Here is a 17,355-nt window from a genome sequence, read left to right on the forward strand (position 1 = left end):
CATTTAAAAAGTTCAGGCCTGCCAAAGCCTCATTGGGCTAGTATGGTAGCGCCTGGTAGACAGCGCTGTCGCTCCGATTCCAAGTTTCGACAGTCGGGAGGCGAATTAATGTTCGACGAAAATTTCGAAGCAGGATGCCGGCCAGGCAACACCAGCAAAAACACTTTGCTCTCGCAAAAAAAGAATGAAAAAGCGAAAACGAGAAAGAAACGGGGAAAGAAAGAAGAGAAAAACGCCAGTAAACGAAAGAAAGGCAGGCGGTCGCCGGGCAAAGATCTCGAATCGCGAAACCGAGCTCGCGCGAACGAAACCCCGCGCGACCGTGACGGGGGAGAAAACGCGCCCGCCGATTCTCCCATCAGCAGCAGCAGCACGCGAGCAACCGCCACAACAAAGGGTAGCGCGAACTCTCGCAGAAGAAGAGACCGAATGGCCGAAGTGAAGACGAAAAAGAATAGCAAGAAGAAAGGAAATAACGAGGAAAGAAGAGAGAGCCGCGCATGCCTTGCCGCGCAGTGGCCCAGCCTTTCTCCACAGCGCGTAGCTTGTCACGCACTGAATAATACGCACCCAACCCAAAACTTTCTTTCCTTTTTCCCTTCTTTCATTTTCTCCGAGAAGGCGGACCGTATACATCCGCTAAAGAAGCGTTACATTCGCAACAACAGACCTTTCGTCTTCACTGGACGACCAATTGCGGCGCTCGTAAGAAAATTAAAAAAAAAATCATTAATATACAGCTCTTCGTGAAAGCAGTCATGAACCTTAAGATCAACGACTCATATAGAGGTGCTGGAAAACTGCTCCGCTATGCCTGCCAACTGTCGTGCGAAGGCAAGCTCTCCAATGTGGGAGAGAGTATGGCCATGGAAACCTCGGTGCCAAGATACTGTGGGGCACACGAGCATTCACGCGTTCGCTCTGCCTTCCTAACAACTGTGACCTCCTTGCATCTAGTGACGTCACTGAACACACGGAGCAGCACACGCAGAAGCGTACGGAACTGCTACGTTGCTCGACCCAGACCTTCTCGACAGCAACGACTGGAATAATCACTCACGAGAACCCTTCCCCATTTCGCTTTCTTTCAATGTATGACACCGAGCAAACACCAGAGACGTGTACGTAACATCGAGTGTGGCTGTACTGAGCTTAAATCGCAGTTCAAAAATTACCTGAGCCCGAGTGCAGTAGCGAAGGGGAAAATTTTTTAACTATTTCTTAATGTTCGAAATCTCGCTGCCTTTTTGCACGATAACAAGGCCCATATAACTACGGGCGCCAAAAAGACTCAGCGTTGTCTGGCGTGGAATTTCTCGTTGCCTTGCCGCATTCCAAAAGTAACGCGCGCTAGTGCCTTGGAAGCCAAAACGTAAACAATAACACCGGCAAATTGGCCTGACGCTGTCAGAAGCAAACAAAATTGAGGTGCGCTTGCTACTGGCTTCTACGACATCCGCATAAGCATTAGCGACGTCTCCCGGCACTGTAAATTCGACCAACTGAGCGCATTATACACTTTCATAATCCCGACCTTCACAATTTCATGTTGCTAGCTGCTTATCTCACGTTTCTACTCTTTTGTTTTTTATAATCCTGCGATGATTCAACGCTTGCACGGTTCTACGAACGCATTTAACAAATAGTTTCTGACCGTCGCCACTGAAAATTAATTAACCTGCAAAATTTTAGAGCATTTGAAGGCAGTCCACTGAAATTCAAGAACCTCTGAAATAATCAACGCAAAATGTTTGAAATATTTGTCACACTATTGTGACAGTACTACATGGCGTGTTGTATATTGTGCACTCTGTACCCTATTTATTTCTTTTTCGTAATACCCCCACCGGGGCTTTTACGTCAAAATAAGTACCAAGCGGAACAGTTCAAAAAGCGACAAGCATAGTAAAAAGCGACACGGGGACCATTTCAGCATAAGGCGAAATGTAGTAGTGTTTGGTCGCCTTACGTAAGTCGGGCGCAGTAGTAGTACAAACACGATTAGTTTTCATGTGAAACACGTTGCGAAAACGAGCCTAAGACTCAGCAACGATGTCTAGGAGAAAGGAGTATTAAATGCGATCTGGAAGTAAATTATATGGTCACTCCCACGGGGTCGTACGAACTACGAAGCCAATGATCACTGAACAAAAAAATGGCGATCTTTGGTCATTCCTCTTCTGTTTTGTCTCCGCAAAAAATTTAAATCCGTGGCACTGGCGGCTATTTTGACTCAAAAACTACAAAACAAACAATCGCATGAACAGATTAATCATTCCTTCATGGTGGTGTAGTAGTACACAACCAAGAACTGCGCAATGCCGAGCGACATTCAAAATGGTTATAAAACGAAACCATCGCGATGCAGGTTATGACTTCCGGTTGAACGAACGAAAAAGACAGCAAACAAACAAAAAAGAAAGTCGTGTTCTAACTTTAGCCCGACTTGCAACATCTCACGAACACGCCCTTAAAAGTAGCCGGATGATTCAGATCGAATGACACTCAGCTCATTCGCTATGACAGAAAACCCAATGGGCGGACGAAGGGGGGCGTGTGAGTTGGCACGGCGCCCAAGGCTGATCAGTGGTCACATATGTTTTACCGCGTCTCGTTCGGCAGTGCCGGCGCTTTCCGATTCACCCTTGCACCGGCCTCGCACCCCTTTTTCTTCTAGACTCCGGCGCGACCACTTTACTCGACTCAACGCTGACCACACTCCGGGGAATGCAGGGGGAAAGAAAAAAACCCGCTCTTACAACACCGCCTCCGAAGCCGCGCTCTTGCATACAATAAACGCGACGGCAACGATTTGCTGTCACGCCACACTGCACGCACATCCGACACAGGAGGACGTGATTTGGGGAACGCGCGGCGCGATTCCAGAAGCAGCGTGCGCGACGGGGTTCGAAGATTATTGACGCGCTTTCGAAACAAACCCGGATCCAGCGGTGATCGGAGCGAAACCGCGTCGATCTCGTTCGCCCACCGACGCGGAAAGGCGAGGCTGGCGAAACCCACCACCACACGCGGCTGTGCCCACGAAACAAGGGCACAGGGACGGAACGAAGTACCACACACGGCGCCGCTGTGACAGTTACGCGAGCCGTTATCTCCCTACGGTGATAACCGTTCAAGCGCCAGTCGCGAAGCCGCGACGAGAGTCCAGAAAAAAAAATGGTAACGGGTCTAGGAGAACCGCGTACAACGCGATCGCCAAAAGCGACCAGCTTGTCGTTTTAACGTACTGCGCGTACTGACGTACGCTTCACCGTCTCGCGGTACAAGCCGCAATGTAACGATGAGCAACGTTCCAACACGATGCGAGGAAAGACAGCGACGGGCGCCGCTCAGCAACGAGCAACGAAATAGTGTGAAACAGATCATCGGTGACGATCGACTCACCGAGGGGATCCATGTTTTCCATGCTGTCGCCGCCGATGCGGCTATCCGGAGCGAAGCGAGCGTCTTTGCGTGCTCGCTGGCGCCGCACTACTGATCGACGCTACGGATGTGTGACGCGGCGCGCGCAGCACCAAGCGCTCTTTAGCACTACGTTGACCGCGGCTGACGGCTTGTAACACTTTCGATTAGCATGACGAGCTCTTAGAATATTAGCGAACAGCACGGCCGGACTGCGGCCGCTCGAAATTGACCTTTCTCTTATGTTGCATCATGTATCTAAAGGGGAACGGAGCGACGGAGCAACGAAAACGAGTTGCATTATACACGTAACGGTTTTGGAATAAACAAAACCCTTTAAACAACTTCGAGCAAGGGCGTGATTTCAACATGCATTCTTTTAAGACCTCGAGGGCTGTTCTACATTTGTACAATTGAATAAACTAACAGTTTTAGACAATACACTAAGTTGCGTTTTGGCCGCTTGGGGGCCGCTTGAGCGGGAAAAATGAGCGGGAATCGACTTAGCAGACGACCAGCAGCAATGAAGAATTCTCGCAAGGTAATGGTTTAATACCTCCGAATTAGTTAGCATTTCAAACAGATAGTTGGCCTGATCACTGTATGAGTGTAAAGCAGCATAGGCTGGTGTGAAAACAAGGGTTCCGACGTTTCTTGATGGCGCGCACTGTGCTTGACGCGCATCATTTATGCGGCACATAATTCATTGCGTTTTTTTTTCTTGTCTGCTCACTCCAGAAGCGAAATTCGCGTCGTTCCGATGACACGGGAGCACTCACACGCAAGCTTTCGCACACCGAAAAAGAAAGGTACGTACGCGAAATGCAAAAAGAATGCACGCATGTGGGTTACGTACTACTATGGCCCAATTTAACCAACGTTGGGCCAATCGGTGTTTGAACTAGTGTTGCACGGTGTTCGTCTGCTGAAGAACTGAGCACTGTAGAGTTTGTCACTACCGCAGCATAAAGCGACCAAGTATTTTAAAATAGTTTTGTCGCATAGCTTAGCCCGACTTTTACTCCTGCATGCAACTTATTCTTGCAGATCACGAATGGCATTTTTATTTTTATTCACTTTTGCAGAACGCGTCACAGAGAATTGATGCAGACCTTAGACGAGCTTACTGACCAAGTGCCCCTCGACCCAAGAATCTACAAAAGCAAGGTACAATGCTCTATCCGTGCCGATGGCGCTCAAGAATTAAGATATACAGAAGTGCAGCGGTCCAAGCTAATTGATTGAGCACACAGCTTAATTCTTCATTCCTCGACTTGCATCCTAGTGTGGCCTGCCACTCTTATATTTTTTTCCTTAAGCTTTTATGAAAAGTGCCAATGCCAAGTTTCGCTGTAAAAAAAAAAAAAAAAGTTACAACGATTGATACGAAGGGTTGGTCGCTCCATCTCTTGAAGATCAAAGGAACTAATATTTCTCATGTTACCGCGTTTTTTTTTTTTTTTTCAAAATTGTGGCGCCATCTTCTTCCTATCAACGGGTCCCAGTTATTCTGATATCTGCTTGCAGAGACCCCGGCACTGGGGGATCGACCCCTTCAATGAAATCCCATATTTACGATGAAGTAGTTCCCGCACTCCGCCGCTCTGCGTTCAGAGCTTCCTCACAGCAATTGCAATACCGACTTTTTTTTGTTGTTTCTTTAGAAAATCTTACGCAGCAGTCCAGAACACGCGACCAAAGTAATGGACAGTTTTTGTAACCGAACGAAATACAATAGAGGACTGTCTTCGGACACCTTGACTCTGCTGATGTCACACACAAAGTGCACGTAACCACTTCACTGCGTGGTATTACTGCTGTGTTACTACTGCTGGTACTACTAATACAGGTATTGCTAGACTACATATTGTGACAGCTTAATTAGTCGTCAGAATGCACAACATTATGGCAGCATCTCCACTCTTGCACAAACGAGCAGAAGTTTGCGGATATGCTGTGTCAAGAGTGTCACACTTCCAGTGTACGTAAACAAGTACTCTACACCTTCAGTCCTTGGACAAATTTGTTAAAAGTGGAGAACTCGTTGTCTCAGCACCTGTCTTCTCAAAACTTAAGCAGCCGCCTGTACATTTATACTGGAAATGTAAGGGCCCCTTTAATGCACTGCAGCGCATCAACTTCCATAAAATCGTGAAGGGTGAATGTTGCTGTTACAGTGGCGAAAAATGGAGGCACTGTGTTTTTACAATGTGTCCTCCTGATTCATGGTAACCAAGGCTCACAGCATTTGACAACACAAATGGTACCTGTCAGGACATGATGACGTAACGCTGTGCCTTAAAATGAAATGAAAAAGGAATCTTCTAGCTGTGACTGAATGTATTTTAAAACTACAAAGGAAACAATACGAACTGTTTACGCACGCCTTGAAAATGAAAGCTGCAGAGAGAAGGTTTGGTTTTGGTTTTATGAGGGTTTAACGTCTCAAAGCGACTCAGGCTGTGAGAGCTAGACGCACAGAGAGAAGAAGCATAGTATATGTCAGAAGTGCGTTTGAGGAGAATGAGGCTGCAGTTTTTACTATAACATATATTTGTGTTCCTGGCACTGTGTGCACAGGGTGTTTCACCTAAGACTTCACACAATCTTTAAAAACAGGCTTTCTGAATTAAAAGAGCGCTTTTTTTTTTTTACATAGTATTGGCAGCGGTGTTGTACATCAGGATACAGTAGAGACACGCTAACTGGAAGGCTGGTTAGCTAATACTGAATAGTTAACTTTTTCAATTACTGCTCCTTGATTATTAAGAGGCATATGTTGCCTACTGTAATTGATACCCATATCAGTTTTTATAATTTCGAAAATGAGGTAGGTTAGCCTCTGCACTGTGGCCCAACAAATTTTGGCTATTTCGACGAGTTATGTGCACAGGAGAGGTTGGTTTGCCTTCAATCTTTTCAAAATTGCATGTATCTTGGTGCGGTGTAGCCAGAATTTGTTGGGCCGCAGTGCTGAGGCTAACCGCATTTTCTAAATTCTAAAAATTGATGTGGATATTAATTATAGTTAGCTACACGCCTCTCAATAATTAAGGATCCTAACAGTGGTGGCTAAAAAGTTAACTATTTAACCAGCCTGCTAGCTAGCACGTCTTAGCTGTATTCTGATGTACCACACCGCTGACAACGCTATGCCGATAAAAAGCTCTCTTCTAACTCAGAAAACCTATTTTTAAATTTTGTGCAAAGTCATAGGTGAAATACCCTGTATATGACGTTCCTCATAGAATGGTTAGAGGAGGCATTGAGTAATGCAATGGCCTCCCAAATAAAAAAAAGTTCCTATTTCCAGCTGGATTACTGAACCGGAAATCATGCATGCTTTTCCAGCTGGAAATCGTTAAATCCCACATGTGTTTCCACTTGGATTATACAACTGAAAATCATCTCCAGCTGGAAAATTTCCACTTCCAGGTAGCCCCAGCTGAAAGCGAAAATGTCACTTCAGCTGAAATGGATATACATACCTCTGACGAAAACATGACATATCTGTGCGATGTCAGTGCACTTTAAAAATTCCCAGGTGGTGGAAATTACCCAGGAGACCTCCACTAAGGCACCTATTTCTCTCTTTCTTCTTTCACTCCCACCTTCCTGCCTTCCCTTACAGCACATTTTGGGTGGGCAGGGGATGTGAGACAATTACTGCGCCATCTCCTTTCCTCAAAAACCAATATTTCTTTTCTTTTTTTTTTCAACATTTTAATGTGACCTAGCGGACATATTCATACTCTGTGAGCACTGAGAATTTGTTTCTGAAATTTAGAACTTTGTAAAACCAGAAAAAGCATAACATGCCAAGTGAATGACAAACGGATTCACAGTCAGAGAGAGCCGGTTAGTACTTCCTGTAATGTTTCTGCAAAGCATGCATGTTATGTGCTTCTCACGCAATATTAGGACATGTACTCATTACAATGCATACTCGTTCTACTCGATACTATGAACTGCTGCTGCTTCATTGGAAAGGGTAGTTACTACATCTCTTGCAAGGAAAATGCAGAGGTAAAGCGTCTGTGTGTTTTCAGTGTATGTGCGAGATCCCCAGGTGGTCTAAATTTTTCTGGAGCCCTCCACTACCCCACCTCTTTCTCTCTTCTGTCCAACCTTCCTCCCTTCTTCCATGACATGGTTGAGGTGTAGTAGTAAGAGAATTACTGTGTCTTTCCTTTTCTCAAAAACCAATTTTTGCAATCATGCATGCCAAGCTGACATAACCTTGGACCGATAATTCTAGTAGGAGTTTTCACTGGAACAGGAAGCAAGTATCTCATGCTGATGTTTACAACTTTCTAAATTAATTCATCACAGCATGTGCATATGATTTGGGGCTTTGCTTAGAATATCTTGCATTTCTGCACAGCTGTGGTTGAAAGATTAAGCTTTTGTGTTATTGTTTTGCACCTTTCTCCAGCCTGTTTTCGTTCATAGCCTTCGTAAAACTAGTTCCAGCAGTATGACTGCATGGATGCAGAAATTTCAGTCAAAATTTATGACTATAAATTTGATCATAAATTGGGTTCCCACCATATTTCATCTCTACAGTGCCTTTACGAATTTTCTGTCAGCATTACATCCTTGTCAGTTTGTTGGGCCACAGCGCCGAGGGTAACCAAATTTTCGAATTTCTAAAAAGTGATATAAATATTACTTACGATGGGCTACTTAATTGTCTCTCAATAATTAAGGAGCTTAACAGTAATAGTGAAAAAGGTTATTCAGTATTAGTTTAAATTTAAACTAATACTGAATGAACTGAAAAAGCCTTCTAGTTAGGACATATTAGCTGTATCTTTATGTACTACAATGCTGACAATGTTATGCCAAAAAAAAGTGCTCTTCTGACTCAAAAAACCTATTTTTAAGAATTGTGTAAAGTTTTTGGTGAAACACCCTGTATATATATGACGTGTCCATTTCTCTAATAACCAGTCAGAAAGAGACAATGTGGTTAAGCATGTATATGTTTCATCATTTCCTGCTTGAAGCCAATCTATTGGCGTACAAGCAGTTAAAAGTTTTACTGTTGTAACGAATGGATTGCCGTTCTTGGATAATGTTAATCCATAGAGAGGAGAGCTATGAGAAACAACCAGCATGCATCAGTGCAGGAGTACAAAGCACACCATTTCTTCCCAAAGAATTTCTTGTCATTAACCAGCAAAATTAATTTTACAGATGTTGCTGGACTTGAGTGCACTGATCAGATCATAATTGATAGTTATATACAGTGTTGCCTCTCAATTATGCGAAATTAAAGGGGCAAAAAATTTTTTTGAAATATGCAGGGTTTGAATTTAACAGGAGCCTTAATTTTGAATGCACTTGACGTTGATGGCATCAAAGCGCCTGTCTAAGAGCATTTGAATTAATGGAAGTACACTGCATTCAAAAAGCATGTTGCCTTTGTGTATAATAATCATTCCACTGCTCACTGGGAGTGAAGAGAATATTTCAAATCACTTCTACCTTCCACCATTGGCTTACTGGATATAGTGTTCAGCTGCTGATCCCAAGGTCGCGGGGATCGAATCCCGGATGTGGTGGCCGCATTTCGATAGAGGCCAAATGGAAGGGACGTCTATGCGCTGTGCAATGTCAGTGCACGATAAAGGACCCCTGGTGGTCAATATTAACTGAGAGCCCTCCACTACAGCATCTCTCAAGGCCCATGTGCAATGTTGGAATGGTAAACCGTATCTGTACCACTATCATATACCAGCGCTGTCAAATATTTCTCTTCCTAAAACTGCACTAAGCATTTAGGTCACTACCAGCATTGGAAATGTCGACTAGAAGTGCTGCTGTTGTAATGAATTTGTGTCCTTCACTGAAACAGCCGCATGTATACGTTTGCACATCATGCGCCCTTGCAGAATGTGAAGCTCAGGAGAACGATCGATTACTACACGTTCTTAGAGGAAACCATCCATTCAATGTGCGCCAGACGTCGAAGACGGCCCCCAGCTCACTGCAACCTGTTCCCAAACAGCCGAAGGCACCAGCCAACAGAAGCCGCATGGGCGCCCGCAGCCTTCCAGAAAAAGGTGACTGACGACCATCACACATCAGAAGCCAATTAAACTTCTTTGAAATTGCCCTATTATTGTGGTCAATATGGGCTGCAATGCACAAGATATGGTGTAGGAGCAATGTTTACGAATGAATGCGAGCCCAGCAATGCTGGTAAATTGTGCATTTACAGGCCAGTAAAATGAGCAGTGTAGCTGGATGTTTGCTTGAAGGCACATTGATTTGTTATAAAGTGTAAACCTAGCTCAGCAGAACAGCGTGAAGGTTGGGCCCAGTTGGTCCGACATGTTGAAGAGGAAAAGGAACTGCAACTTGAGACAGGACTTGTGCAGACTTGTATCACTTGTATAGTCCACTTCTCTGCCTTAAGTCCTGTCTCATGTCGCAGTTCTTTTTCTTCTTCAACGTAGCGTTGATCCGCTGCTAATGCATTGCAGGTCACAGTGAGCTTCTGCGCATTTTATATTTGTCTCAGGCTATGTCGAAATGCCGCATTTTCATTCTTTGCATATTAGCTGTGAGTTGCTTAGTGTTGAGGACCATTAACTTCACTTGCTCATGTCTTTCGAGACATTTGTACTGGGAGCTTGTTCATTTTTGTCGGGACATTTCATTGTACGAAATGGTGCAAGACAAAACAAGGCCAAGAGTGTGCTCAGTGCCGCTCTGTCTGTTGTGCCCACTGTCAATGCTGCTCTACCAAGCAAGTTTGGTAGCATATCGTAAAATGACAACACCAGGTTCACCAAAAATGGTATTCATGCACAGAACATTCATGAACCTTCCTTGCCTCTGTCTATTACGAAGCACCCTCCTTGCCAAAGAATAAGCCTCACTTTCTTAAGTTCAGCATAGCGATACGGACAACTTTAGCTGCAATATGAAAAGTCCTTCCACACTTCACATCTTTCACATTCAACTCGGCTCTGTTTTATCTTTCCCCATCATGTCCTACCATCCCTTTCCCAATGCGGAGTAGTAAACTGGTGGTCCCCCCGAGTTAACCGCTCGACGTTCCATGCCATAAGCGAAAGTACCCTCAATCAGACATAAATATCTCTATTTCAGGCCCTGTTTTTCTGCAGCAGTTTGAAAACTCTGGCAATTCAGATCAAGCGAGGCAATTTGGGTTCTTAAATTTCTTTAAACTCCATAAAAATTCCCAGTTTGCCAAATTTTACTTCTCAAATTTTCCAAATTAAACATCACTGCCCCTCTCCCCTGCCGTTAATTCCTTCTCCTCTTCCTCTCCTTTGTGGCTTTTAAGGCGAAAGCCTTTAATAGCTCATCGTTGTCCATCCATCCGTGAAATCTGTCACACTATAGCTGTCAATCAAATGACGTCAACTCGATAAGAAACGATGGGATTCGAACCACCATCCTACAGTTCCACAGACGAGCGTGCTAACGACTATGCTACTTCCTGCCAACACATATGTAGTTCTTGTATAGCGTAAGGACACTGTAGAATGTTTGCGGAACGGCGTCGGATCAGACGGATGACTCCCGAACGCCCTCCAGTGTCTCCAGCATCTAAGGCTCACAAACAATTGTGTACTTAATCATCATCTTAACCACACATCAGTGACACAAGCAGCAACACCGCGCTAAAGGCTTTTGCCTCACTGCACTTTAGATCAACATAGTGCCGCCCTGGATTTTCAAATGGCACCTAAGCGACTCCTTTTGCATCAGGCAGCCAGGTATTTGATGCTATCCATAGCTTTCTAATGTTTCTGAGCCGCACTATGGCCAATGATAGGTGAATGTTGATCTGGCAGTTCCATATACAGGTTTGGTACTGCAGTGACATTTAATTTGTTTCGCCGGAGCAGCTTGAAACAATTAACTTGATGTCTTTGAGTGGCGCTGAAGGGACAGAATGCTAAAAGGAAATTGGATTCGCAGCCCTGTCAGGTTCTGCCTCTCTTGAACTAATTAAGCCTGCCTGCACAATCTTCACAAATTGCCACTGCCAAAGCATGCAGGAATTTTTTTTTTTCACTTGTTGCATCTTGTTTGTGGAAGTGACTGCAGGTAGGCCGTTATCTCTGACCAGCTGACTTGTGTGAGGCATAAGTGAAATGAGCCTACTGGTATATGACTGTCTAGGTCATGCGAGTATGCCTGATGCCTTGGTGAAGAAGGAGTATAGAACATATTAGATTTTTTGCACCGTTTCCAAAAAATATGCCCCCCCCCCCCCCCCCCCTTCCCACCTTGAGCACACTGTGCGGTGTAGTGGAAACCCTCTCGAACCCATTACAGTCAAGTTTAAGGGGACTGACTGAAGGTTTGTTCAAATCATGCAGAGGTGAAATTCTCTTGATATTGATGAGACCTAAACCTCAGTTCGAATATGCCAGTTGTTTGAATTACCTAAGCGAGTTCAAATAATGGGAATCCACTGCATCTCAAAACATCATCACTGTATCTTGAAACATAATATCTTGAAATACTGCATCATGAAACAATGTTCCCACTAAGGCATACTATAAACTGATTCCAAGGCAGTTGCTATGATTGACAAAGACGTGTTTCAAGGTTCCGCTTCTGGTGTTGCACTTTAAGGAATTAAAACAGTCCAAAAATCGTCCGAGTAAACTGCACTGCCATAAATCGGACGTTTGAATTAGGCAATTGTTTCAGTTCATTGCAAACTTGCATCCATTAGTCATATTAAGACTTTCATCGCATAATTTACTAACTTAAACTGATGCGATACTTTAAACACCATATTCTTTCCAAGGCTGATGCATTTGCACAGATGTTCCCTTTCAAGAACCATGTACCACTTGTCTGCCTGAGCGATGTTCTTCCATGTCATGCCTCCAGATGCTGCCTCCTGCTGAAACTCATCGTGCCAGAAATGATGATGCAGTCGTACCGGACGTGCATTCCCCACCACAAACATTTCACATGAAACAAGAAAGTAGGGACTGGGAACTCTATGTGAGTGTACATCTTTGCTTATCACTCTTTAAGTATAGGAAGACGTAAGAAAGGGAAAACAATTTGTTTGCTTACAGTGCGAATGTTTTATTAAGCTCAGCTTTTGCACAGATGGTGTGATCACTTTATGCAATACTTCAATTATTTCCCTCTTCCAAATCTGCAATGCAATTGTGGGGATTCCCCTGCAGAGTCAAGCTGTCATTATTGGCGACTTGATTTGCTTGTCTCCAGCACAAGTAATCTGTACAATGATGCAAAAGAGAGATCACAATATTCATTATTATTATCACTGCCATCATCATTGTTGTTATTAATAGTAATTTTGTTATTATTATTAAACCTAATCTTATGAACGCACGCATTGCATGTGTGAGCTAGGACGTACTCAGGAATCCCAGGTGGTCTCGAAATTAATCTGGCGCCTTCCACTACGGTGCCTCGTCCTTCTTTCACTCCCTCTCAACCCTTCCCTCACAACTGCATCTTTCATTTCTTCATGAAGAATTCTCGCACCACTGCGAATCCATGTCATATGTCATTTTGACTTGTCTCTGTACTAAAGATACTCTTTCTGGACCACATGACTACTGTGAGTCATGCAATGTAAGGAACTGTTGAAACCTGGTTTTGTAACCATACAAATAGCTTTATGCAAGGAACAAGCTTTGAGAGCCAGGAGTGTAAGCTATCAGGTTTAATTTTTTTTATTCTGATTTAAAGATCTTTATAAGTCCATCAAATGTTAATTTTTACCGCTGTCATCAATGCCACAAAAATTGAGTTATTACTCTTATATATGCCACCTGTTCACAGTGCTTGCACGTCAAAAGAAGGAGTGCTCAAGCAGTTCAATTTATGGACAGTGAAACCCACTGAGCGAAAATTTATTAAATATATATCGAGCAGCTCAGTATACAGTTCACCCCGCATGTAACAGTTTTGTTGATAGTTGGTCACACAACGATTCATCACACAACAAAGGAAAGAAGAAAATCTCTCAGTCATCACAACAGACATGAAAAACTAGTTGGTTCGTTGGAATGTGTCAAAAGTGAATAAACTTTTAAAAGCCACTTTTACAGAAACAATATTCAAGACAATATACCTGCCGACATAGCTGTGACAAAAAGGAAAATTAAATTTTCACACCAGGGTCTTCGATTTAACGAGTTAATTCTCTCACAAGAATTTTTGCAGAGAATTTTTTGCTTTACCTTCTTGTGACAACATCCTGCACATCCGCTGACTACATGTATATGTGTATAGTCGCACGATTTGTGAGGCGTGGCATGATATTCAAGGCAACATCAGAGTCCTTCAATGCTGCAGAACTGGGTTGAGCTTTTACCTTACGGAAGCTTGCGCTAGATGGGGTATGTCAGTGCATTTGCTTTTTGACTCTTCTGCACCACACAACAACAGCCAAGAATGGTGGTTGCATCTTTTAAGTCTAGTAAAGATATGAATAAATATATAAATATAAATGAGCCTATAACACAGAAAATAAAAAACAAAGGAATCAATCAATCAATCAATTGAATTTCACTAACTCATCAGCATTGCTCAGCTTCTGGCTGCAAGAAAAGCTAGACACTGTGAAAAACAAGAGAAATAACATACTAAACCTGGCAGTATACTCTCCAAGTTCCATATATCCAACCTCAAGTTCAATATCAACAATGTACACTGATAATGTTTGCACAACTGTAGGTGCGTGATATGGAGCAGAATTCATTCCATCTGAGCTTCTTATGCGCAGACTGGAAGTTGTTTGCTTGCTTTGTATCGCAAATATCTGAATAGAGTAAATAATTACCAATTCCTAGTTAGCTCAGTTTGTACGTCGACTACCTTGGACAAGCATGCACTGCTATCAGGTTTGAGTTCCTGATCAGGCCAAATATTTTTTTTTCAACTACGAAATTTCTGAGAAAGTCTTATAGCTTTGTGACTGCACTCAGGTGGATGTTAATGGGAAATTATTCTCTTGACTGAAATATACTCCATCATTAGACATTCCCTTAAACATAATTGACTAACAAGCCATCGCAATGGCTCACTGGTTATGGTGCTCAGCTGCTGACCTGAAATACATGGGTTGCATCCCAGCCGGGGCAGTCGCATTTTGATGGAGGCGAAAGGCTTGAGGCCCATGTACTGTGCAATGTCAGTGCACTTTAAAGAACCCAAGTGATGAAAATTATTCGGAGCCCTCCGCTATGGCGTCCCTCACAACCTGAGTTAATTGCTTTGGGGCGCTAAGACCTATAAACATAAAAACAAATATAATCGACGAACAAATGTCGAAATTCAATTATATCCAGCCAGGCATGTAGCCAGGCACTTTTTTTTTTGTTCGGGTGGCACTAAAGGCGTAATCCTTTGCATGGGGAGAGGGGTGGGGGCGCTGGGTGCTATGCAGCACAACAGCATGGCTTCCCTGCAATTGATTCTCAAATATTTGTCATCCTCACCCCAGGGCATATCAATGGAGGACTGGATGGCTGCTGGGTCATCACAGCAGGAGGCATCGCCAAATTCATATGATCAAGTAGTTCCAACAGCAATGCCAAATACCTCAATTGTGAACATCACCACCGATTGTGTGATGTCGAGACCGTTGGTAGAAGCACCCGAGTATTTTGTTGTGTCTTCTACAGGTGAACTCATCTCTCTGGGAAAGTTGCTACATTAATCATGACGTGCTGTGCAGCAAACTGTTCTGCTGCAGTAAAGGCCGTCCTTTTTTTCTTCTCTTTTCTTTGTACAGGCCATGTGTGTTACCCTGCTTCATGCTTACTAACTGATGCATCGCTGATGGATATAGGTTTCAAATACCTGACTTGCCTAAACTGTTGGCACGTTTGTGGTCAAATTTAACCTAGGGGAAAATTCTGAATTACCCGCACGTCTTGTCTGATGCCACTGATTCTCTTCCTACAAGGATGCACTTGACCAAAAGTATGACCTCCTGTCCTGCTGCTTTCTTTTGGCTAGTGTTCCATCCCTTCAGCGACATGTAACATTTTGCACAGACTGTCAAAAGATGGCGCCGCCTTGCTCGTGCTGGTAGCTCCATTTATCCGATCAAGGTAGCACCATCTATTGATGTTTCACGTTGCACATAGCATAACATTCCTCTGCGGTGTTGCATTGCTTGTTTTCGGTTAAAACTATACCAATGCAAAGCTATTTACCTCCATTTTTTTTGCCTGAGCCGTACATGTGATGTTTCAAAACTCCATATTGGTCATATATGCTGCCTCTACATGTGTTAAGCAGAAATAAGTCAATGGTATATATCAGTAGAAATCTCAATCATATTTGTCCCGAAGTGATGTTAGCACTATTCTACAGTGTCGCCAAGTGGCACAACGGTGCAACGATGTGTGTCAAGGAGCAATTTTCTGCGCATTAAGGTCTGGTTCCATTCTGTAACAAACTGTTGAGCGCTGCTAACAAGTTGGTTCATTTCTGCTCAGCTAAAATCTTCTCATAATGTTTTTTCGTTGCTTTCAAGACCTTTCCCATGCAGTCAACTGGTGTACTCACTGTCCAACAAAACGAAATGTAATATGTTATGAGCTCTACAAAAGTCACTTGCTGTATACTCATACTGTGTGCTGTACTATTGGAGTGCTTTCATTGGATGTGAAACAGAGCTGTGTGCAGACAAGTTTCAGCATCATTGCTATGTCGTAGCTGCCAAACCTAGGCTTCCTGTACATAGCAGTGAAAGCCAGCTGACTACCTTCAAGTCCTGAGACTAAGTTTTTTTGTCAGCTTGCATTCATAGACAATGTTAAGAGAAAGCTTTTATATATGTATATGCTTTGCACTTTTGTTATATATTGTATGAAATATTTTTGTCAAACTTGAAGGTGGCTCAGGTGTGTCATACATTAGGTTTATCAATTCAAGGTATATAGTATTTCATTGTCTAGTCAGTTGTTTTACTTTGATTTCAGTGTCTGTGCTGTACAGATACATTGTGGGTTTGCTTTATTTAATTTTTTTTGCTTCTAGTTTAACTTTTATTAGAAAAGGAGGAACACATTTTTTTTCTATGGTGCTTTTTGGGACTTTTTAAAATTTTGATATAACATATATGAGCAAACCTGCAATGTGTTGATTTTTGCTATGTGTTGTATTTATATCTGCTGAAAGAGTTAGAATTGCCTAGTGTATGGGAAGCGTTGGTGACTTTTTAACATTTTCAAAACTATCTGTGCCAAGGCAGCTCATTTGGCAGGCACATATGTTTCAAGCTGCCAGTTTTACATCATCCCACATTTGCACATATAAATTCACAAATGCTGTTATCAGGTTACACATGCAACCAGAGCAAGCAGGCATAGAACCAGCTAAATTGCTTTTGTGAATTATTGGTTTGAATGAGAAACTGCAAAACATCTAGCTGTATATGCTGAAATTTCGTTGCATTGTATACACGATTCTCATGTTAATTGATGTTATCATATGAGATTACCTAGTTAGCTCATCTTTTTAGAAACTTAAGTCATGTAAACTGCTTCTGCTGTGTTATGTTTGAACAATATTTCTTGTTGCTTAATTTATGAAATTTATACTATGTAAAAAATGACTTTATTATTTATTTATAGGATAATAAACACATAAAACCTTTCACAGCTTGTCTTTCGCTCCGTGGGTCATATGAATGCTTTGATAGAGGCATTGATTTGACTTTTGCTTATTACAGAAATTTCAAACTGCTTGTATACTAAACCAGTTACTGGAAAACAAATAATATTTGGCTTCCTACAATTACACGCACAGTTGGCCCTTGTGTCACAATGCAAACCCCTGAAGCACACACATGCTGAGCTTCTAACGCAGGCAGCAGTGGACGTCTGGCTATAATTCCACTATCCGGACACCACACAGATTAATAGCGGACAGTCA

The 17,355-nt window shown here is 42.9% G+C and overlaps 2 protein-coding genes across 7 annotated transcripts in view; one reads left to right on the forward strand and one right to left on the reverse strand.

Moving 5' to 3' along the window:
- Positions 1 to 3,569, reverse strand: part of LOC144132821 (echinoderm microtubule-associated protein-like 2) — a 176,879-nt gene extending 173,310 nt beyond the window's left edge. For 2 of the 6 annotated variants that reach the window (XM_077665496.1, XM_077665492.1), the window contains exon 1: positions 3,406 to 3,569. In XM_077665496.1, the coding sequence (XP_077521622.1) occupies positions 3,406 to 3,427 (22 nt within the window). In that variant the 5' untranslated portion in view covers positions 3,428 to 3,569. The remainder of the gene's footprint in view (positions 1 to 3,405) is intronic. The other 4 variants (XM_077665500.1, XM_077665497.1, XM_077665499.1 and 1 more) reach the window with 3 other exon arrangements.
- Positions 3,570 to 3,910: 341 nt separating this feature from the next.
- LOC144132823 (uncharacterized) lies at positions 3,911 to 17,031 on the forward strand. The gene is made up of 6 exons (XM_077665503.1): positions 3,911 to 3,964; positions 4,162 to 4,232; positions 4,509 to 4,590; positions 9,321 to 9,491; positions 12,313 to 12,429; positions 14,912 to 17,031. The coding sequence occupies exons 1-6, from the start codon at positions 3,911 to 3,913 to the stop codon at positions 15,125 to 15,127; spliced, it is 711 nt and encodes a 236-aa protein (XP_077521629.1). The 3' UTR covers positions 15,128 to 17,031.
- The last annotated feature ends 324 nt before the right edge of the window (positions 17,032 to 17,355 follow it).

The sequence above is a fragment of the Amblyomma americanum genome, chromosome 5, assembly GCF_052857255.1.
Source record: "Amblyomma americanum isolate KBUSLIRL-KWMA chromosome 5, ASM5285725v1, whole genome shotgun sequence".
NCBI lineage: Eukaryota > Metazoa > Arthropoda > Arachnida > Ixodida > Ixodidae > Amblyomma > Amblyomma americanum.